The sequence below is a fragment of the Blennius ocellaris genome (assembly GCF_963422515.1).
Source record: "Blennius ocellaris genome assembly, chromosome: 16".
Lineage (NCBI taxonomy): Eukaryota > Metazoa > Chordata > Actinopteri > Blenniiformes > Blenniidae > Blennius > Blennius ocellaris.
Window position 1 is genome coordinate 6522025 of NC_137665.1, and position 24482 is coordinate 6546506.

Here is a 24482-nt window from a genome sequence, read left to right on the forward strand (position 1 = left end):
CCTGAAAGCCCCTAGTCCGCACACCTGGCACACATTCTGGTGGACTAGGCTGGTCTGTTGTTGGTCGCCCTCCCCGAAACCCGGGGACCGATTGTCAAAAATGATCTTTCCCATGCTACTGAGGGGGGGAGCAGAGAGCTTAGCAGCAGTTTTGAGGTTTCAATACTCTCACCGGCTGACACTATGAAGTGTTGTGTTTATCTGTACAAGACTGTTTTGAGTTCACTTGCTTTGGCCTGGCAAGCTTGTCTGAATCATATTAATCACAGCAACCTGTGAAAAATAGGTCACAACTTTATGATAATATGAACGTTTTCCTGTGGCGTGCACGGTGGGCGCGTCATTCATGGTGTATGTATCTCACTGCTAAGCTGGAGGCACACTGTCAAAGTACAGTTCATATAAATACTTAATGGGTGAATCAGGACTTTTGTACGAACACTGCAGCACTAAGACGGTTGACTTGCTGGTCCTCGTCCGCGGAACCAGCAAACAGGAATGAATGAAGTACAAAGTAAGAGAAGAGCGAGCAGCCCATTGTCGGGCCTGACAGAAATACACAGCCAGACATGTTCCTGAACGGAGCGTTTAGACCCCTGCTTTAGGTTCCCAACCTAAACGTGAGGCCCGCGTCGTTTGCTTGATTGTTGCGAGGCAAAAGGTTCTCTTTTCTGATTGTAGGTTCTATTAGTATCTCTATTGTCGTCTGTTTTTCCGACGTCTCTTCAAAATGCATTGCGTGGATATGATTGTGCAAGCCAATCCTGATCACCTTTGACCTCTAATACCCTCCCATCCCAACCCCCTGAGCTCTTCTGGAATGTGTGTGTGTGTGTGTGTGTGTGTGTGTGTGTGTGTGTGTGTGTGTGTGTGTGTGTGTGTGTGTGTGTGTGTGTGTGTGTGTGTGTGTGTGTGTGTGTGTGTGTGTGTGTGTGTGTGTGTGTGTATATCAGTTGACCACAGCTGGCTTGAGCACCACGGTGCCTGGAGGGATGACCACCCAGGATAGGGGATCATGAGACCCCCCTGTGGAGAGGTTCAGAACTCCCCCAGTCACCTCGTTCTCCACCTCCTCTCCGCGGATTTTCTTCCTCTGGTGGCTCTGGGACCGGCGCTCCGACGCAGCCCCGAGCATGGGCACCATCGACAGGCCCAGCGCCGAGGAAGGGAACGCCGGGGACAGCAGGGGGGACTTGGCCAAACCCAGCGGGGAGCCGCTGAAGGACAAGATGGACGCGCCTCCCAGGCTGCCTGGAGGGGAGTTGGGGCAACCCAGGGTGCTGAGGTCCAGGGGCCGAGGGCTGAGGGGGGACAGGGGCAGGCCACCACCGAGTCCCTGCAGAGCGTGACGTCCCAGGAGAGCAGCCGCCGCCCCGGGAATGATGATGTGGGCTCCGCTCATGTAGGGTATCTCTGAATCTTTCCCTCCAACGCCGACAAGCCCTCCGCTGTGACTTCCCTTCAGCAGTGAGCCCACCCCCCCTGAAGAGCCCTGCTCCTGAGCAACAAAGTGGCCGTGGGCTTTGATGTGCTTGCGGAGGGAGCTGGGGTCTGTGTAGCGCTTTAAGCAGCCCACCATCTTGCAGTAGTAGGGTTTGTCTACATAATGAGTGCGTGTGTGCTTGAAGCGGTCACTGGAGTTGGAGTAGCGCTTGTTGCATCCCTCGTAAGGACAAATGTACGGCTTTTCACCTGCAGAAGATGTCAAAATCTTTAGTGCTTCGTTTCACAAAATCTTACCCATCCACCGAAATGCTTTTTATGTTTCTCTTTTCATAAAACACTCGTAGGCAACTGACCTGTGTGTGAGCGATTGTGGATCTTGAGGTTCTCCAGGCGTGAGAAGCTCTTGTTGCAGGTGGGACAGCGATGAGGTTTCTCATTAGTGTGAGTGCGAATGTGGATTAGCATTTTGTACCTGCAGCGACAAAAAAAAAAATCATAAAACAAAAATCCATCTAGAATTCTCCCTTTATATCCCAGGAAATTACTTTGGTACCTGGCATTAAATCCCCTCCCTTTGCGAGCGCAGCCCTCCCAGTGGCAGCAGTACCCAGAATCTTTTTCAGGTTTTACATGGAAGTCATTGACATGGTCCACCAGGTCTTGCAGCGAATCAAAAAGCAGATGACACTGAGGGAGGGAGGAGCACATCAAAGATGAGGAAACCCTGCTGATCCAATCCAAGGTTTAACTCCAACATGAATTCGTTCTCTGGGCTTTACCTTTTTCCAGTGGCAGGCCAGTTGTTCGTCCGCCGAGAGGTCTGGAGAGGCTCTCTTGTCACTCGTCTGGCCAATGAACATAGAGGACGGCAGGTGAAGACCTGTACCAGCTCCGATTGGCACAAAGAACTGAAAGGCCTGCGAGATGTGAGAATTCTGAGAAATAAAATAAAAAGGGGGAGAAAGAATAAAAAAGAAGAGCAGCAACTGTGAAAATTGCTGGCCGTGAAAGAAAGACAGATACATGTGATGAAAATGCGGATGACAAGCTGACGGCCCCGACCGAAGGAGAGCATGAAACTCCACTAACACACCGATTCTTATCCCTCCCTTTGAAAAGCCAACTCTGTTTTTCCTCGAGTAGTTACCCAACGTGTGCGACATCCCTGAGCTCAGCATGAAAGCTGTGAGATTCACTGAGCCTCAGCTGGGTCTTAAAGAGCTAAATGCACTGGCTCACCCACACAGACACACACAAGGTGTAATGCAGCACGAGCAGAAAACAAAGAGGAGACCTGAAAACATGTCGAGGACACAATAAGCAAGACATACATTAAACTAGTCCTATGAACCAGAGAATGAAGAAACGGTGCAAATGGATCCCGATGCCGTGACGATCTTCATCTTCAGCCATCTCAGATATGTACATGTGACAAATTTCATAAAATGAGACCAATTCTCTGTGATGGGGAGAGGAGGAATGTGTGTGTGTGTGTGTGTGTATGTGTGTGTGTGTGTGTGTGTACAACCATAGTTTTAAACGTGAGACAGACAAAAGTCAGAATAAGCCATTGTGTCCTGAAGATCCACGGGGAAGAGGTGAAGTGTGGCGGGGGGCTCGAGGGGGGCTGTGCAGGACTTACTGGGAAGCAGCGTGGCTGAATGGCCCCAGCCAGCATGTCTCAATTCAATTGCAAGGGAATTGAATTAGACGGCGTGAGGTCTGCATGGCTGTAGTTTGCCTTAAATCCAGTTATACATGCAGACACACACACACACACACACACACACACACACACACACACACACACACACACACGTCATGCCAGCAGGGCCACTGAGTGCAAGTTACACAGGCAGAGCTATTTGTTTGGGACACAAGAGGTGTTTGATAAGAGCCACACACACACACACACACACACACACACACACACACACACACACACACACACACACACACACACACACACACACACACACGCAGGGAGGCCTCCAACCCCTCGAACAGCCTGATTCCCTTATGCCAGTATGACACAACACCATGTTGTTCCTGAATTGCTGACCCCAGCAGGCCGAGTCATTTTCTGCCTGATGTAGGAATTGGAAAGACACTGCTGTGGTGAAGAAGGTAAAAGTGTGGGGGAAAAAAATGTAGGCAAGCCAGAGAAGAACTTATAGCATAGAGGTTGTGCTCACCCCTGAGGGGACGTAGTGGCTGTTGGTCATTTCCGGGGAACTGGGAGTGTTGCGAGAGGAGGGAGACATGCTGAGGTCCACCGCAGGAGGGGTGGGAGTGTCTGTTCGATCGTGAGGGACCACCTGCACACCTGAAAACAAACACCTGTTGCAGCAACCTGTCACTCTAGAGAGATTTACGGGAGCGACACCGGAGCGCTTTGTCTTTAAAAAGCACACATGGGGGACATAAGGAATTGAAATCTGTCTGTTTGAGAGACATTTCTTGTTCTCAGGTACAGTTACATTGAGCACAAAGTTCAACACAAGGAAGAAATCTTATGAACTTGATCAAACAGTGAGAAACCAAGTGGTTGAAAGGGAATCAGATAACACTGATTCATAGTCGTGTTTCAGAAGAGGCCTGATAGAAATGCCCCCTTCAATAGGCCATCATCACTATTATACTGTAAACTGGGTTTATTTCTAAAGTGGGTTTTGTAATTTAATAAATAATCAAATCAATACTTCAGTTGAATTAAAGTGCGTCCATTAACACACGTGGCCGTGTCAGTTAGGTCTTGCCGTTGTGTACCTGTGCGTGGCGACGCTGGTGAGGCTGGCTCTATCACTGCTGTCCCGTCATCTGCCATATGGAGCTGGCGAGCACGTTTGGGGTGCAGCAGGGAGAGGGCAGGAGAGCGCAGCACTCTGTCCTTCCCATTGGCTCGCCGAGGGATCTTCAGGTCCAGGGGCTCGTCCAAGGACAGCATTTCCGCAACTCGCCGACCTCCCAACTGCAGAATTCCAACACAGAGTTAACCAAAACTTGGATTAATGAACCCACACTGGGCGTCCATATAACTACAAATGCATTTTATTTCACACAACATTACAGTGACAGATCGCAAAAGACAGATTTTTCTACACCTGCGATATTCACCATGTGACTGTTGTTGAAAGTATGGCGCATTCCACAGTCCCGCTGTGTATGAAATACTCTCCAACAATGGCAAACTGGCCACAGTCATGAGCTGAAACACTGAGTAAGCCAAAGAAAAATAAACACACACACTCGTGCGTGCGCGCGCGCACACACACACACACAGAGCTCAGTGACCCCCTTCTCTTTTTCCATCCTGACCTTTACTCGCACTCTCTTCCTAAGGAATGTCTACGATCCAATCCAGATGGTCGCCCCCACTGCTGGCCCTGAGTCACCCCACTGGTCGGCCCGCCACAAGCCCTTGCACCCTGTCACATTACCCCCCCCCCCCCACCCTCACCCATTCCCAACCTCCACTGTGTGCACCTTTAGACACCACCGACCTTTGAGACCCACGGGCAACCCTCACAGGCCTTCAAGTCCAGCTGTACCCGCTCCGTCCACCTCCTCCCTCCTCTAAACACACTGACCTCTGGACCCAGCCTGAGGGCAGAACGCTCCATCTCGCTGTCATTGTCAGTTCTACTCGTGGTCTTCCTCAGCCACGAGACCCCTCCATGAACTCCCATTAGTAAAAGAATAAGGTGATTTATGACTTACTGAATAACATCAAACCGAAGAACTAAAAAATAAGGTATTTCACTTCAGCATCAATCCCTCTTCGGTTAGTGTGAGATCGTTTTTTTTTTGTTCTGGCAGTGCTGATGCCGTCCTGCAGGATTAAAGCCGAGCTGGCCATTGAACAGAGTGCGGTAGGGTTCACTGCTCCTTCACCCCAGGCACACACACGCACACAACTCCGCAGTTGCAGCGCGTCCTACATTTCTGTTCCAAGTGTCCACGTAGCACGCATACACACATTACATAGAAGACATACAAGCACACATGTGTACATGCATGTGCACATGCACATACTTGACAGTTACTTCCATTAATTGGTGAAAAGTCAAATCCCAACTCTGGGATTCATTTCATTGACTTAAGGCAAGTGTGTGGTCAGGTGGGCATCCCTATGAGTACCAAAGAACCGGATTACACATGTTACACACTGCATATTACTGTTCAGTGATATGGCATTGACTTACATTGAATAGCTGTAGATTTATTTTAACTTCTGCCATAACTATTCATCTACTTTTATTAAAACTTTGAAACATTTTTCTATATAAAAGACTTGGTTTCATCTCCACAAGAAAGTCTGTCCACATAGTGTGACCGTCTAAAACAAATGTTGGCCCCCACAACGGGAATAAATTCCCATCCACACATACATGCGCGCACACGCACACGAACACATGCAGTTATTCAAACTGTAATTCCGACAAATTCATTCGTCGTCCCCCTCTTTCACACACATCCTCGCACTCACAGAAGCCACGGTTGGTGGTGAATGGTGGGCTTTGAGAGTTACTGGCCAGGGGCCACATGAGAAGCCCTTGTGTCTGGGAGGCATGGAGCAGGGAGGTCACCAGGTTCGCCATCTCATCAAGGGATGGCCACCAGCACACACACACACACACACACACACACACACACACACACACACACACACACACACACACACACACACACACACACACACACACACACACACACACACACAGAAGCAGAAAGAGAGGGACGGGGTGTTGGGACTCAATCAGCCATAGATAAGGGGATGATAATGCACACACGTACTGAGGGAACATACTATAAAAAAAATATGCACACAGAGCAGCATTATGGCGGTATCGGCGAGATCTCAAAGTGATGCACTCACAGGCACTCGTGTTCCTCACATGCACATAGAAAAAAACAAACATCTGAAGACAAATCTGTCTTTTTCTGAATCTGATCATAGATCACTGACGAGCACATAACCCACACATCTCTGGAGATATTCTGCTTAGAAAGACGTCACACTATCAGCTTGGTACTCCCATTTACTGTGAACTGAAGGGAACTCACTGTTGTTAATTCATGGTGAGGTTGTATATTACAGCAATAAGAGTCCTAGAGCAATAATTCTTAGAAATTATCACTTCAAGCTTACAATAGAGGGCATTCGACTTTGGTGATTTCAAGTGTCTTAGCAATGTCTTCATTATCTGTGTGAGCAAACCCGCTTAGATGCGTCAGGGTAGATGTAAGCTTCTTTCACAGATGTGGTGAATATTGCATCTCCATTTTTGCCTTTTCTCTGTGTTGGAGTTGTATGACTAACTTACTGTAACTCCTTCCACATGAACTGCCAAGGATTTTGGCCTTATTGTTTGGCCAAAGTAGCATCAAATTGTCCGCTGTTCACTTTGAATGAGTAAAAGCCCATACCCGGAGGCACAGACCATGAGTTACCTTAACCTTCCTGCAAATCCTGCTGTCATCCACTGCAGGGACAAGAGGCCCCCTGGACCTCAATCAGCGTCGTAATCCACGCTATTAAACATAGTAAGACTAACACATGGAAGCACACAACTCAGAGGCATAGATCAGTGTAGCGTGTCACATCATTTCAACTCTGTCTGCCTGGAAGCCTCTCCAGTGTCTGGTCTCCAAACTCAAGCACTCTCCTGCTCCACGTGCAAACCGTCCCATATGTATACCTCCATAATGGCCTGTACAGCCAATTTATTTAGGACGCTTTGAGAGCTATACACTTTCTACTCTAAACAACAGCCAGCCATTAAAGCGCCTTTCCAGAGATATAATGAAGTGCATTGTTTTTATCGTTTACGATGCTGTGCGCTGGAGAAGTGCCAGTTCAAATCAGCAGTATAATGCAATAGAGCATCCATCCCTGCAGCTTTTAGTTTAGTATTACATCCCTTCCGCCCTCAAATTTCATTGTAATGAAGAGTTCAATGTCTCATCACAGCAAGATAATTCTGTTGGAGTAATGTCTGTATGGAGTTTTCATGTTCTGTCTGCAGGCGTTTTCTCTTCCCAGAGTTGAAAGAAGACGTAATGATTACGTTATGTTGGCGGCAGGTATGCGTAAGGAATTGTGCTTCTGTGTGTTTAGTTATCTCCTGGATTGATGGAGGGATTTCTAACATCAACATATTTTAATTGAAATGTTGTTTAATTTATTTGACAATTATCCAGCACATATTTGATTACCGATTATTGTTTTAACTGTTCAACCTGGGAGGAGAATATTGAAAACGTATATTTAAACCCCTATGGTCTGGATATTGACTGTAGGGGTTTAAGTGATTTCCATGTATTGTAGGAGGAACACAACAAGAAATATTTTTTTGTGTCTCACTATGTCTGAATGGTGAAAACTGAAACCTGCAAAACAAGTATAAGGCCATTTTGCTTTCTTTCTCTTTTTTCTGGACAATGAATATAAAAAAAAAGCCTCAGTATGATCTTCAGTCTGCTTCAAATAAATGTAAAAGACAAAAACAACAAAACAATATGCGAGTTAAGACAGCTCCACCTTAAAGAATAATAGCTTACAATAAGAAATCAGGAAATGTTTTCCATATACGCGTTGAGACTACAGACATTCCCTCAGTTCAACAATAGAAGATGGCTCTACAAGTAAGACCTGCAATACTATGCCAAAGATGTAATACAAATGTTTTTAAAGATTTCTATTTGACTGTTTTTGTAATTTTCAGGATATGAAGTGAACAAACGTTTTGCATGAACACAGTTTGCCTTCAAAACAACATAAATTACCAAATTTTTGAAAAAACTCAGGAGCCAGAAAATTGTTCCAAACAGCTTGGAAAACCAACCACAGAATTTCTGTGGATCAGGACACGTCCAAGTTCTTCTGTCTCTTCATGTAATCCCAAACAGACATAATGAGATCAGGGCTCTGAGTCGGCCATACCATCACTTCCAGACTCCTTGTTTTTCTAGATGCCGTCGGTCAATTTGATTGGTTAGACGGGTTTGAATTGAAACCCTCGGCAGGGCCCACTTCGTTACAACATTAGAAAGTAGTGATGTCAACCGATTTTACTATATTCTGTACAAAGTAAAGTATATGAACTTCACCTCAAAGATCTTGGTCCCATGGCCTTCACCTCAGGCTTTCTGCCTTGTTACAGACATGTTGGATTTCATATGGAGGCCTTCACAGATGTACACATTCATTTTTTTGTTGTTCTTTTTTTATTTCCCTGTTGTCCTTTCTATTGTTAAAAAGTAAAACAAAATAAAAAAAAAATTCTCAGCTGGTTTAAGGACAAGCTGGATTTTAAATCAATACCATCACATACATTACATTTGTACTTTTTAAATGTTTATACTTCTTTTGAAGCAGCCAGCATGACAAATATTTGGGGAAATTCTATGAAATCCTACAAAAAAAACAGAATGCAAAGACACAACTATAAATCTAAAACAACCAAAGCTTCATAATCCAATCTCAGGGGAGTTCAAGTCATTTTTATGAATTGACATATGAAGTGAAAATCAAAAACGAATAGGGAGAGACAGCAGGAGAATCACATGCACTGACACATGTAGAAGAAGTGCAGTCGTATGGAATATGAGCCAGTGATTGTTCAGGCTGGTTTAACCAACCACTCACTCATCAGGTCACCCCAGATTTCAGTGAAGTGGATCACGACAGCTCCCAGTGAATCCATCACTGCTGCTGGAGTTCACCTCAGCCTACCCCCGTGATGATTTCACGGTGGAGAAACAACAGAGACTGGCTGGGTAGTGACTCACGGTGTGTGTGTGTGTGTGTGTGTGTGTGTTTGTGTGTGTGTGAATCTTGGACTGAAGTTACAGGATCTTGACGGTATCCTCCACAGAACCACAGTCACCGACTGGAGGCCTCGTGGGAAACATGAAACGGAGAGAAGGGCCCACTGACAGGGGGAACCGTAGAAAGAGGCAAAACTGTCCGGAGGTGTGTGTGTGTGTGTGTGTGCGCGCGCAAGTCTGTGTGATATGCAAGTGTGTGCATAAAGCTTCGTGGCGGGTGGCTGTGAAGTTTGGAGAAGGGGTGTTGGCTGGCCCCCATGCAGACTTCCTTGCTCGGCCGTGGGGTCGACAGTGTCTCTGAAAGGCAGCATTGTCCCTCTCTGGGCCCTCTCCACTCTCCCTCTCTCCGGCAGAGTAAACACCAACTACAGCAGCTGAACAGGAGAGAGAGAGAGAGCGGAGAGGAGCGATGACCAAGGGGGCCACAGCGAGGATATATGAGGGTGAGGAGGAAGTGAGAGAGGAAGAGTCCTCAAAGAGAAGCTTGTTGTGTGTCCTCTTTAGCAATCTTCGTCACCTAGTTCATTGCATTAGCCTTTCCAGCCCGAGTCCCTTTGAAAAAAACCAACAAGAAAAATAAAAACCCGGATGTGTGTATTCCAGGGTGAAGTTGTAAGCTCTGAGAAAGGTAGGCTGGTTAGTGAAAGGGTGAGGTAGCACATATGGGGGGGGGGATCGGGTCAAACATGGGGTATATGTTTCAACACCTCGGTGCCCTGAGGCCGGGCTTACAAAGATCAGCGCTGACCCTTCTCCAACCGACTGATCTTTGGCCTGATCAGATCTGAGGCGATGAGGAGGATTGTGTTCCTGGTCTCAGTCCGGTTGGGCAGAAATGAGAGCCAATAAAAAGCATCAGAGAATGTAATGGCCGCGCAGTGTAAGATGATTATGTTACAGGATATAAAATTGTATTGTGCAATATTTTGTTTTCTGCAAGCGTTTCGGGAGCGAGAGAATGTGTGCGTGTGTGCGTGTGCGTGTGTGTGTGTGTGTGTGTGCGTGTGTGTGTGTGTGTGTGTGTGTGTGTGTGTGTGTGTGTGTGTGTGTGTGTGTGTGTGTGTGTGTGTGTGTGTGTGTGTGTGTGTGTGTGTGCTGCCCCCTCTGAGGTTGGCTGTAACTTAATCTCCCTCCTGCTGTGACCCTGGGAGGTGGTCTGTAGGAGGTAAGCCATCTCTCCCCAGGGCTCGCTGGCTCTCTTTCTCTCCATACACACACACACACACACACACACACACACACACACACACACACACACACACACACACACACACACACATGCACGGTACGAGAGAAAACAGCCAACAGAGCCAGAGAAAGAGAGCATGGTGGGAACGATAGCCGCGAACAGCTGATGGCATTAATGACTGTGATTCAAAAGAAGTTTAACATGTTGTGTTAAAACACTGGACAGTTGATGAGCTGTGATAAAACATTATATTACAGGCAGAAGGTAACAACTGCTGCAGGCCATGCTTTCATATTACATGGTAACCTTTTATCTTGGTAAATACTTCAACGTTATCAAGTGCAGATGGTGAGGCATCAACCAGCTGCTGCAGGTTTCACATCAAATGAGTTGAGAGGGAATCACTCTGAAAACTTCCCATGGTTATATTTGTTATGGTCTCACAAAAAAAAGTACACTTGAAGACTTTTACAATTCTTGTTTTCATTGCTGATGATTTTGTACACATACTTATTCGTATGTTAAAGAAAAGTGAGCAAAAACCAACTTAACACCACAGCCAATTGAACTAAATCCCACACGTGTGCTTTCATAAATATGTTTCCATCAGGTTTTGTAATTCTATGATGCTTAAAAATCCACAGACGCGGAGTCATTCGTGGCGAGACCTGCTGGGTTTTCCATCCAACAGGTGTGAAGGATGGAGTCAAAGGTCACTCAGTGAGGTGTGGGTGCGGCGTGACCTACGACCCCTCACAGATGGACTCAGCATCTGCAACCTGGACAAAGAAGAGAGTAACTATGCCGGCAAGTTTCCCAGCATGTTCATACACACTGCACTCCGTAGGTTTATTTGCAGCATCATGGCATTTGTGCTCTAACGACTCAATTCAATCAATCAATTTCATCTTATATTCTCCAAAACTGCATGTTATTTATTAAAAACATGGCTGAGGTGAATCGGGGCAAATGCCCAATTTTTCAAGAGTTTAGAAACTGGGACATGAGAAAACGGACCCAAAATGGTGCTTTTCTTCGCTTTTCCTTGTGTCATCGCTGACGTTTCTTGAGGTATTAACCACGAGTGACGCGACCCCACCTCTGCTGACACAGGCACACACCCGAGCCTCAGCCTGGGTTCTGCCCCCTGATGGATCACTCAACACGTACACACACGTACACACAACTTACAGATTTTTTTCCTGCTTCTGTCCTTCTCAGTTTGCCACCTCCTCAAACAGTAAACCTCAGTTTCCACTCGTCCTTCTCCTCAGGGCCTCTCATTCTCCTTATTCCATTATTCTGTTCTTTTTTACTTTTCTTTTTCTCTCACATGCCCCTGTTTTGTTTACACTTTAAGCTTTTTTTTGGTCCTCCTCTCACACCACAGTATTCTCTGACCTACACTGCAAATAGTTCACAAAATGACTTCCTGTATTCACAGTAATTGTTCAGAGTTAAATAACGTTGAGATTTTTAAGAAGTTGCATGATCTCAATTTTTTTCCACTTTTCTAACGTAAAGCTGCACCAGCCCTCTGTGACCCTGCTCCAAAGAGCCACACAGGATCTTTCATGAGATTATGTAATGGCAGCATGCATCGAGCCACATGCACATGAAAGGCGACTGAGGGAAAATAGGTTTCTGAAGTCACAACAGCTGGATTACAGAGACCGAGCGACACGTGCATTAACATGCTGCAGCACACGGAGAGACAAGAAAACACCAGTGAAAATGGGAAAATACAGCTCACAGAGATGAGATAGAGATGCAGAGAGGTACGAACCAGGCAGCAGAGGAGAAAAGAACATGCAACGGGAGGAAATAAAGGAAAAAAGTGGAGGATCAATGGAGGAAAGGAGGGAGAGAGTGCAACAGGAAGCTTCTCAGTAAGTTACTGATGGCCTCCAGCCAGGGCTTTCAGACACTGAGGAATTCCAGGCAGAAGGCAGGCAGGCAGGGAGGGAAGGTGCCAGGAGGGAGGGAGGCACAGAACGAGGAGGGCGGGTCGCCGTTGTGGTTTGTTGTCAAAAGGCAACTGCTACAAGACGAAAGAAGAAGAGACGCTCAAAGGAAAGCCCTTGTGTGGTCGGATAACAACACGTTGTTACGATGCACAACTTTGGTATGAACAGCAAAACTCTTGCAGTATGAATGTTACCTTCACTTGTGGTTTTATGCTCTGCTGCAAATTATGAGCTGTATAAGTACAACACTTACAACAATCATAACATTTTTGGGAATGCTTTCAACCATTACACCCATACTGAACAAGGTTTTAAGTGTTAATAAGTCTCCATCAGAACAATTTTGAACCACTTTCAATAACAACATCTTTGCAGTGTCGAGACAGATTGGACAACGGAGCACTTCTGCTCAGTCTGCCATGATGTCAGATTAAACCTTGAATGATCCATAAAAAGCCAGTTGACTGAGACTTCACATTGTGTCCATAAGCCTGATGACCTGCTAAACCAGAGATTATGACATGGCATGGTGACCTTAGTCAACTCTTAGTGTGGTAGGCAGGGGAGAGGTGAACAACATCCAGGAATTTATTTTAATTAAATCGAGTTTGCTTCTGAGTGAAAATACAGCAATGGAGAATTTGCTCTTTCTTGACAAAAGAGAAGAGGGAAGGTATAGCAGAGGAGCGAGACTACAAATTGGCATGAGGGTAGGAAACTTCCCCCTCAGCCATACGTCAATTTATTAGACTGCCTGGTAGCTGCTATATGACATGAACAGTATGTGATTGAAAGCCCACGTGCAGCAACATGTGTTTCGAGTCACTGGTTTGTTTTTCTCCCATCTACTCCTTGTCAGAATCACGTGAATTGCATATGTCTCTAATCAACTAAAAACAGTTTTAATCCATCGACTATCAGGACAGCAATTCATGTTAAACAGCGAATCCCCTGCAACCCAACCGAGGAAGATGACTCTGATCGTGTGGTGACTGATTAAGCAGTGAACCTATCCAACACTAATGCTAGAGGCACTTCACACGCCGGCACCGGAACCTTTGAAGAGTGGTGAGTAATCTTACAATAACGTGGGGCATTTCACAACATAGCACTTTTGCAGCGCAGCAAAGGGCAGCAGTAACCAATGATCGCAGCATGGGGCCTACCACCACCCGAGAGCGGAGGAGAGGATTGTTTTTTTCACTCAAGAAATGTGATTGACATCTCCACCATGGCTCACTTTGATCTCCCAATTACTCTCCTGGGTCTCTTTACACCCGGCGACCTATGAAATCGTATTCCCTCAAATGCTCACTTCTTCATCCCTCGTTCTCTTTGCCTCATACCTCCATATAAACAACAAACTGTCTGATTCATTTTTGGACATTATCCTAATTGTCTGTCATCACTCTTTCTCTCTTCCTTTCCCTATCCCTCACAGACCCCCCCTCCCCTCCTCTTTAGTCCATTCCTGTGGCCTCTCCCAACAGGCAGTGATGCAATCCTTCAACTCCTGCGTGCAATCACAGGGTCTGGAGTTGGCTCACCAGCCAAGCAGGGGCGTCGCCACACCACGCTCAGCAGGAAAGCAACAGGAGAGGAAAGAAGGGAGGTGGGGAGGCGAAAGAAAGAAAAGAAGGAATGAAGCCAGAGCGAGAGAGAGAGAGAGAGAGAGACAGACAGACAGAGAGAGAGCAAAACAGTCTGGGAGGCTGTGGGAGCTAGTGGTGGGCGATAGACTAAAAAGTACAGTGATAAAAGTTAACAGCCCAGTTTTACAGTTATTCAGGACTAAACTTTAGGTAAACATGTTGTTGTTTTGGGTGTATGTGGTGAGGTCTGTGGGGGGGGGGGGGGGGGGGGGGCGTCATAGATTGGGCCGTAGCATACCGATTGTATCATAACTTTTCTTAAGTGCGCTGGGGGAACTTCTGAATCGTTTTTGAATCTGGGTGAACAGTGCGCATTCTGAGCTCTTGTCCTCTCGTCAGCCCACGAACCAGCTGTGTCTGTTTTGCTGGGACTCCTGGATAGGATCTGTATTTCGGAAGTGACGGTTCTTCGCTACTCCCACACCAAATGCTGTCATTCTAGCTGACTCACGGCATTATTCTCACAGCTAGAGTTGCAGTATAAAATCAACGGATATTTGTCAAAGTGGCATTCTCCCCATATTTCTCTGGTTGGGCGGCTCAGATAACATGTTGGCACAGACTGTATACAGTGAATATGTAGAGGCATGCAGGGGATGCATGCAAAGCGTGATCTTATCAAACAAGATGCACTTAAACCAGCAACGAATGTGAGATTACGGCACTTTATAGGGCATTAAAAGTTTAAAAGTGTTGGTAAAGTCTTGTGCAGATGTACACACACACACACACACACACACACACAAAGGAACCCCACACACATTCAGCTTTACCGTTTTTTTGGAGAGGCAGACCTCCCCTGAAGGCAGCAGAAATGAGCACAAGGTCAGGTTAGGAATGTAAAGCACTGGCACCTGCCTGAATCTTTAAAATACCAGGTTTCCTCGGGGCACGCACGCATGCACGCACCTACAAACACAAAAGGCCTCTGCTGGCGGGCCACTCCCTAAACCTCAGGTCAGGATTACACCTCAAGAGAAATGACTTCAGCACAAAACAAAGGGAACAGGTGTCTTTGAGCAAAGTTTGACAATGGACACATTAACGTACATCAATAATTAACCACTACTGATGTAGGCTCCTTCTAAAATCTTACTAAGTGTATTTAGCATAAGCAATTAAACCCAAAAGGAGATTTCTATGTTTCTCTGCTTGAGAATCAGCATCAATTTGAAGAAGGTTCATGAATATCATCATCATTGCCTTTACCCCTTGAAAAAGTAAAGAATAAGGACACAAACTTCATTTCAACAACACTTGCGGGACCAATATGGTCTGCCTCCAACAACAACTTCAAGCAACCGTGTGAGAGCTAAGGGAGCCATGGTGCTTTTTGTTGAAAGACACATACGCGGCAGTGTGCAGTAGTACGCTGGCTCAGTGTTGTGGTGTTCGGGCCAGTTCAGAGTACTGTGGTACCGCTCCAGCTTTGGGAGGGGTGCGTCTGTCTCATAGTCATTTCCTGGACGGGGATATTATGGCACCACACGCATGAGAAACAAACCCTTTTCACAGCAACACACTGACCCCCACCACTTTCATTTGCTTGCAACTCAATAAGTCGAGGGTGTGCAGTGAAATCCCTGGGAAGCAGGTCTTCTTATTCAATAGCCGGGGTAATATGAGCTCAACAACAGCTTTATGCAACACGACCCCCCGGGGGCAAGGCGTGGGGTGGTGGGGGCTCTCTTTATTGCTCAGCAGTGTTGCTGAAGTTTAAGTCGGCGGTGTCGCAACTTTCTAACTTTTTCACCTCTGAATTTATGGCTACTGTTTATGGCTACTGTTTGTCTGTTGAAAGGGTTGATGACACCTGTGGTGCACTGAGAGGCGGAGAGAGATGCACTCCCGAACAGTGAGTGTCTCCATTTGTGGTTGTTTGCTAAAATGTGAGTCTATATGAGCTCACCAGTGTGTTTATGTACAAAGACGAGGATCGGGGCAGAGGTTCTGCTTTCCAAACCAAAGCATATTGAAAAGAGAACAAAACAGGAAGAGGGAGAAATACAAAACAGCAGAGAGCAATTAGTGGACTATGTGACGTGATGTGTGTGTTTGTGTGAGTTTTGCCGGGTGGGGGGGGTGTGGGGGGGGGGCACCGCAGGACGACTGGCATGGACTGCTTCTTTAAATCTGGGTGTGACCACCCCCACCCCCTCCGACGCACACATACTGTCTGCTATACCTCCATTCCAGCAATCCTCTCATGTGAGCTCTCATACATGTACACACCAGGCGTGTGTTCTCTTTTCTTCAAGAGGCTGTGCCAACTTAATGGCAGCCCTGTCGTCTCCTCCCTCACATGAAGCTCCTGCTTTCTCTGAGCAGCCCTCCGCCCCTCCTACCTCGGATGGCAATAACACAAGGTCAATATGACAGTCTTTTCAATACCCTCTTCTTTTTCCTCTCTTTGTCTTCATCTCCTCTCCTTTTCCCCCCCCCAGTATTTCTATGCTCAACTAAGTGACAGGCTCCACCCTGCAGCTTTCATCTTTTGCGGCTCCATCCAAGAGAGAGAAACAGAAAAAGAGAGCAGAGACAGATGCAAAGGGACAGATGGAGGGCGAGTGAGATGGCGACAGACAGAGTTGAGCATAATGCTGTAAAATGGAGCAGCTCGAAACTCTTGATTTAAATTTGTTGACACATCCAGTTCGTACGATCTGTCGGAACAAGAGTCACAAAGATCTGGAGCCGATTCCTCTTCCCATTTGGCCAGACATGCCAAACAGCTAATAGATCTGCTGTGGACGATGCAATCACACAGGATATCTGCAGTCTTGGAACGAATGAGACTTAAAAGAGAATCTCAATTAGTGCTGAAGGGCAAGGTGATGCTCGTGCTTCTGTACACCCTCGTGTCCTTGATCAATACTGACATTTAGATTCAGACGGAGAACAGCTAAGCCCACCATGACTGACAGCCACATTTATTGAGACCTGAGCAAACAAGCAGCCCAAAGGCAGCACTATAAATATTCAATATAACCCCTAAATTAACTTTTAGCAACCAAAGAAAAATGGTGACTCTGTTTCATCAAAGCATTGTCGGTCAGAATGACTCTTTATTACACTAAATGAAACCTACAAGTGAAAACATTTCTCAATTACATAAGGCTCCCTTGTAAGAAAAAAATGTGCATGGTACATATGAATTAAATTAGTGCTGGCAACATCGCCACAACACCACAGAGAAGGTAAACAGTTACAGTTTTTCCCCTCTCCCCTCTCTGTTTTACTGCACGTATACGATGGAGAGCCACTTATATAATGTACGTGTCACTCATGAAACTGGGGGCTCATGGAAAGTGGTGGACGAAAATGCAAGGGAGGGACGAAGGAAAAGAGGGAAGCAGAAGCAGAGTTTAAAAAAACAAAAAAACAAGGAGGAGATGGAGTCCCAGGGAACTGGGGATAGAGGGAAGAAGGAGGGAGGGTGGGACGAAGGGGGTGGTAGGAGGAGGGGGTGAAGGGGGCAAAGTCTGGAAGCGAGTTGACAGGACTGGATATGCCCAGACAGAGAGAGAGCCAGGCCCAGGCCCAGACTTGAGAACCTTATTTAAATTTCAGAAATGCTCAACACGTCTCTCCTTCATGCCCTTTTCTTAAACACTATCAGATCAGTTCTTTTACACTCCCCTTTCTCAGTGTGCTACTTACAGACATGGCCCCTCGTACCCACCTCCTCCCTTTCTTTTAATTTCGAACTACAAACACACACATGCATACCTCAGTCAGACTGAACTGCTGGAGTGCTGCTGAGCAAGTAAATAACAATACACACCAGCTGCGTCGTCATGTGAACCTGCATTGCTGAGAGCATATTGCTGTATGTCGCACACAGCTCCCTGAATTAAATCTGCTTTTACTTTCATCTACAGGTTAAATATTAAGTGCGGCACTGGAAACTTACAGGAAGCAGTAAAAATACTTTTCTAGTTCCTCCACCATTTGTGTCAGATCCTTTTCATTGCTTTTATTCTTCCATCTCTTAGCTCTCCTGCTTCAAATTTTACTCACCGACAGCACTCTGCCCTAGACTTGGTCTGCATTTTGTCTGCAGGGCTTTGCGAGCACAAATTTTCTCATCATAGAAACACTGAGTGTGGAGTGCACAAGGCGCATTGAAGAGAATAAGAAGAGGTAGGGTGGAGTAGTTGGAGTGAAGCACAGAGTTTGTCTGTGTTTATTTTGGAAATGCAGGCCTGCAGGCTTACAGCAAATGAAGTGACCCCTAAACTCCACCATGAAGGATCCCCGCAGACAGTAAAAGCTCAGCACTCACGTGGGATGTCCCACACAGGTGATTTAAAAAAAAAAAAAAGAAAAGAAAAAAAGAGCAGACCATATATCCTCACGGGTACACTTAAACCCACCCTGGAGACCTGGGAATGGTCTGCTCCAGGAGGAAACAGAGAGGCTGCGAGGTGATTAGTGGTTACAGTTTAACTGAAGAAAAATGCAGTGTGAGCGCCGGCCAACCAGGGAGCAACACACTGTGCACTGGTCTCCTTCACTTTGTAAGCCAGCATGAGTCAAGCCCTGTATCCGCTTTTGTCTATTCTTAACGCATCTGTCCAGGAGGGTTGCCATCGCCGCGCAATGACACATCACACTGCACCGCTCCAGAGTGCGACTGTGTCACTCCGCAGGCACATGGCAACGATTAGTGATCAGGGAGTTTGTGGAAAAAAAGTGGAAAGTTTTGGACTGTTGATGTTATGAAAGCTGAGACTAATTTACAGTCATTCTCAAGTTTAACTTAAGTTGAACTCGTTAATCTGGTCTGCTTTGTCTGATATTCTTATTGAGTCATATTAGCTGGTGACTTGTATTATAGCTTTTATCTATGACGAACAGAAACATCAGTTATTAAACCATCTTTCATTTATTCCGCTTTAACACGCAGGTCAGGGGCACCGAGGTTGATCCCAGCCGACTATGGGTGAATGTATGGTACAACCTGGACAAGTTCAATATGAGGCATAAACATTCATTGGATCTGTAATATACAAATCGTGTGGTCCCCTGTGTCTTTTACTTATTGTTTTATTTATTGTTCTCATTTATTTTATTGCTTTTTAAGCGTCTTTATTTTTCTATTTATTCTTTTGAATTGTTTTATTCTTATTTGTAGTTTCTTAATGTGTTTGTAGTTTTTCATCTGTTTTGATTATACTTATTTAGTGTTGGACTGTTTAGTTTTATGTGCAGTATGTGAAGCACTTTGTAAATGCTTCGTTTTTAAAAATGTGCTATATAAATAAAGTGGATTGGATTGGAAATGTATTTAGCAAATGATATTCATATTTTTCTTTCAAACAAGCATGAAGACTGTCACTTCGCACTGGGTTTGCCCAATGTAGCCCATTCTCTCACTCCAGCAACACCATGCCTTTCATTTGATAAGTAACAGTTTAACAGTGGCTGTATTTCACCTGTAACCACTTTATTACATCAATCGAAAAGCTGTTCAAATCAACTGTCTCCGTGTTCAAACGCAACAAAAGGCATGCAGCTGCCATGGGTAGCAAAAATTATTCCACTTTTGACATTAAAACCAGGCAGTTCCGACATTAAAAAGAATAAAGTGACTCTTGTCAGCGTGAAGACAAATACAAGTGTGCATCAGGTGCCTTGTTTTCACTGCATGCTGCCTCATTCACTGACCAATGTAATCCTCCCTCCCCTGCTGCTGAGTTGCCTTTCAGTGTGACCGTAATCCCTGGCAGCCATGGATCCCCGCTGTGATATTAATTCAAACACTCAGACCAGCTCTACCAGTGCGGCTTACATCACACCCACTTGCTGGTAGTAATATTGGTCCTCCTCAGAGTTGTTTCTTTTTTTGGGGGGGGCTCTAGAAAAACAACTTTTTGTTGTCACCTTAGATTGCAGGGGACAAATTATTTGTGGCGGCATTTGCCACAAGGTGAGAATCAATAAGAAAATATCCATCCTCTTATCAGATGCCGTGTATTTTTATCGGGTCAAGTTTAAAGTACAAGTGGGTTCCCAGCGTCCCTCCACAGCACGTCTCGTGGTTGCTCTCTGACGCAGGAATATGCCATTAGGGCCCACCTTTTCCACCATAAAACAGCTGCCTTTCTGAATGATGTCACACAGTTGCGGCGTGAGGCACAATCTCAAGGCGCCCGGAAAACTGAGGAGGGGGGGGAGGGTGTGTGAAATCCACACCCATGATTGGATTGCAAAGGCTGGCATCGTGGTGAGTCCTATGGAATACAGTCACTGGTGGACGAACTACAGCACATTATGATAGTTGGTGTCAAACTCGAACCAAAATTCTGCCCGAGCTGTTGCTGTCAGAAACTGTCCAAGCAGCGACATACGGACATGCATGTTGTCAGGACCAGAAAATATACAGTGAAAGAAAATTCTACAGACACACAAACATGTCGTATCGTCTGTGTGACCGCAGATGTCAGAGAAGCACAGCTGGAACACGACGGACATCTGGCTTTACGGTGGAGATGAGGGATTTTTTTCTTTTTTCTCCCTCTGCAGTGACTAAGTGCTGCGTGAGAGAGGCGTCGCCTGGATAACCAGGACTGATGGCGTTAGATGCCTCTCTGTCTGGCCCTGGTCTTTCTCTCAGATTTATCTTTTGCTTGACCTGAAGCTGAACTGATCATCAGCTGATTGGATAAACAATGCAGCAAGCAGCTCGTGGATGTGAGGAGCACCTGTGTGCACGGCTCAGGGACAGTTTATGGATTAAATAGCAGGGGCCTGAGAGAGGGAGGGAGTCAAAGTTCTCTCTTCAGAGGAAGCCTGCACGGCCTCTTTCACTGCTCCTCTTCCTCACATACTTTGAGAAAAGTCCAGTGGGCCTACGGCCAGACCACCTCCGGTCTCACATGTTTTCTATCGGACTAAGTCACCCACGTGTAATATTGTTCATAAAGCACTGCCCAGTCACCCTGGAAATATAGTAATTTTACTTCCATTCAAAATGTGTCCAGAGCCCCCAAGTGTGCCTCGATTTGCATTGTAGCCTAATGCTTTTTAATGATCGGGCCTTCTTTCCCTCCAGCACAGGCCTTGTTCGGTCTGCCTTGGCAGGGCTTTGCTCTCCCCTGGCATCTTCTGTAACAATGGGCCCATGGGAGGCAGCCAATGGGGAGAAGGTCCATCCCAAACCCCAGTTCCAGTGTGCACACAATTAGGCTCAGGGACAGTGGAATTGCTTAATTGGAGGAAAATAGCTCTTTATCTGGGCCTCTCCGCCTGCGCTCATCCTTGCCCCCCCGGACTACATGCTTGGCCTCAACTAATTTAGAGACAGATTAAACAAATATGATAGAATGAAAAGACAAGAGACTTCTCCCGTTTCATTCTCAGTGTGTTAAAAGAAAAAAAACATCTAAACTGAGGTTATGGAGCATTGCAAAGTGCTTGCAGTCATCTGCAGTCACATATTTACTGTTGTGATCAAAAGCATAGCTGCAAGCAAATACTTTCTGACTACAGCGCGCAACTGATGGAAGATTATTCTAATGAGGAGGGCACAATAAAATGCAACTTGTTTAATCAACAGATTTCGAGGTTGATGTTCATTTTCTTTCTTTCTCTTTTAAATGTACCAAAACATCACTGGTTTAAATGACTGCCAACAGTCTGCAGACGTTGAACTCTTTATCAGATGTTGTGGCAAACGTCACAGACTTCAGTATCTCACTCAACAGCTGGCTGAGATGGCTGATGTTCTGCCTTTATTTTATATATATATAGATAGACAGATATACATACATAAATGCTGAATATATATGATTATATAGGGCATGATCTGTGCCTGATAAGTGAGGAGTGGGCTGCTGGTTTCAGGGAGGTTGCACGGTTGAGACAGGCCGCCACCATTTGTGCACACACGCGCGCCGGTGGAAGCCGCGGACAGTGCGGGTTGTCCGAGCTGCAGGATTTCATTGCACCGCTGGAGAGAGAGAGTGTCTGTAAAATAGGTCACTGCCCTGTTTGAACCCGTGCGGCTTTTTCCACATCGCGGGGGCGCACGGAGACCAGCGTGGATACACACACGCGCGCACCCGTGCGCGCGTACACACGCATTTACACACGCACGCCAGGCGGACAATAAACTGAATTGACAGGCAGAGACCGGGTCGCTCCTCTGCTTACCTTACAGCGGAAAACGCCGCGGATGTCTCCGGCTCGGTCCCCGTCTCCCCGGCGCAAACTTCACGCGCAAAGTCCCGTGGCTCCAACAGCGTCCGTCAATCCGTCGTTTCTTTTTCTTCTTCTTCTTCTTCTTCTTCTCTCCCGATAACAACTAAACACACAGCTGACACGTCTTGAGAGAATATTACTATGTGTCTGGAGAGGCGGTCCGCTCCCAGACCATTGTCAGGTTTATTTCTCAGCATGAGGGGGGGGGATAGAACTAATACGCTCAAAACGCAGCGTCCGCGGCAGCTGTTTGGTTTAAATATCTGAGGGATGACAGCTCTGTCTGAGGTCGTGGGGGGGATTCTTTTGCATGTTATCAGGCAACTGGACACCGGTCGGGAGAAAAAAAGAAGTGTAAACACTCCAAAATCCGTCAAGACCCCCGGCTTCAGGAGCGCAAAGGTAATTTCTTCTTAAATTCAAAGCGCATCGCTTAATGGCAACGCTGGTCAAGTGGAGGTTTCCTCCGGGTGGTCGTGGTTCTCCAGGAAGGGTGGGGAGGGGGGGGGGGGGGGAGCGGGAGGGCAGCTCGGACCAGAGGGATGGCACGAAGTGGTGGGTAGGGTGGACAGGGCGGGTTGGCTGCGGGGTGTCGGGTTGGGTGGAGGGAGGGTGGGAGGATCGTCTCTTTTCCTCTTCGGTGCGTTTTTTTCCCTCTCTCTCTCTCTCTCTCTCTCTCTCGCTCTCTCTCTCTCTCTTTCTCTCTTTCTCTCTCTCCCCCCAGATGCCGAGGTGCGTGCGGGGCTTGCGCGCTTCCCGTCTGTCCCCGCGTCCCTTCTGCGTCCGCGCGCTCCGAGGAGAGACGCTGAGTGTTTGGTGTGGTAGTGGTAAGTCTCCCCCCACGACCGTCTGAATCGCACAGACAAGCCGCCCGGAGCCCAGCCAGCCAGCCAGCCCGTCAGGACCAGCCCAGAGTCTGCCAGCTCAGCGCATGCTTACTGCTCCGCCCATCCACCATGGGCAGTCCCCGGCTCCTCTCCAAACCCACCCCCCCATCTCCCCTCGCCCCTCTCCCCTTCTGTCCTCATGGCTATATCTCTCTCTCTCCAGCTCTCAGAGCAACACCCCTCGTGTTTTGTAGTCCTGCTAAATGTTTCCCTCCCCAGACGTTCTTTGGAGGAATCTATTCCCTCCTGTTGGCCACCACATCTGCTGCAACAGGCTGTCCCCCAGACGGTGAAAACACACTGATGTCATGGAAGCAGTCAGACTCTCTATTCCATTTATCACTCCTGCAAGAATCAAAACAACACGACATAAACTAGGAACCGCAGACTATATTTGTTTCCACTGATTCGGACATCCTGCAGAAAACACAGTAAAGAGAGTCTCTATAGTCCAGGGGTGTCACTTATTTTAATGCAGGGGTCACATTAGTCCCAATTCTGTATGGTGGCCGGAGCAATAATCTAACAATGTGACAATGTTTACGTAGATTTCTATTTTGTTTGTTTGTTTGTTGAAGTGCAAAGATGTGAGTAAGGTATGGAAAAGATTTAATTTCATGTCACACAGTTAATACCATTTTACAAAACCCGAACAATTCAAGCAAATTCCACCTACTGTAATAATATATTCAACATTGCTTTCTCATGCAAAATGCAGTTATATAATCACAAAATCAAGCTTTCTATTTGCAATATATTACATTCTTTTGCATATTCATGCTGACAGGAGTGACAATATTCCGGCAAAAGGAAAAAGGTGTCACTTCATCTGATCCTCAGGTTTCAGTGGAGCGTTACATAAACATCAAAATCCCTATTAGCAACAGCAGTTATATATAATTAAAGTATTCCAGTCAATATCCTGCAAGTTTGATTTGAGCCTTCAGGTTGGATTTCGGCCTCGGGGACTATTTGTTTCAGATCAGTGATTGTATTTACATGCAGTCCCTCCTCAAAATTTCAAAATCACAGTGTAACTTCAAATTTATTATCATTATATTGTTAAGAACTGTGGTGAATAACTACAGACTGGAGCATAGTTCTCAACTATGCGGTTCCTGCATAAACACTGGTCTTTAAGTTGAGGTCAGGTTTGTAAAAATAAAACAAAAAAACATAACTTCTCAAAAATAATTTTGCAAGCAAAAATAAAAAAATTTTGACTGTATAATATAATATTGAAATAAATATTTAGGAGTTTTGGAACTGTAGGCAGGCAAAATGACACCATCGTAATTTTTGA

At 46.2% G+C, this 24482-nt stretch overlaps 1 protein-coding gene across 2 annotated transcripts; it reads right to left on the minus strand.

The window, feature by feature from the left end:
- Nucleotides 1-810: 810 nt before the first annotated feature.
- glis2b (GLIS family zinc finger 2b) lies at nt 811-23256 on the minus strand. 2 transcript variants are annotated; one of them, XM_080512106.1, is made up of 7 exons: nt 22250-23256; nt 4216-4417; nt 3642-3772; nt 2226-2381; nt 2000-2133; nt 1800-1918; nt 811-1692 (listed from the first exon to the last, which is right to left on the minus strand). In XM_080512106.1, the coding sequence occupies exons 2-7, from the start codon at nt 4391-4393 to the stop codon at nt 950-952; spliced, it is 1461 nt and encodes a 486-aa protein (XP_080368232.1). In that variant the 5' UTR covers nt 4394-4417; nt 22250-23256; the 3' UTR covers nt 811-949. The 2 variants fall into 2 exon arrangements, with proteins under 2 accessions (XP_080368232.1, XP_080368231.1); XM_080512105.1 differs by having other exon boundaries at nt 22245-23256.
- Between the last annotated feature and the right edge of the window lie 1226 nt (nt 23257-24482).

Coding starts and splice junctions, on each gene's coding strand:
- glis2b (XM_080512106.1), bottom strand. CDS start 4,393: ATGCTGTCCTTGGACGAGCCCCTGGACCTGAAGATCCCTCGGCGAGCC. Junction 2,134..2,225: donor TGGCCTGCCACTGGAAAAAG/GTAAAGCCCAGA, acceptor TCCCTCCCTCAG/TGTCATCTGCTTTTTGATTC. Junction 1,919..1,999: donor GGGAGGGGATTTAATGCCAG/GTACCAAAGTAA, acceptor TTGTCGCTGCAG/GTACAAAATGCTAATCCACA.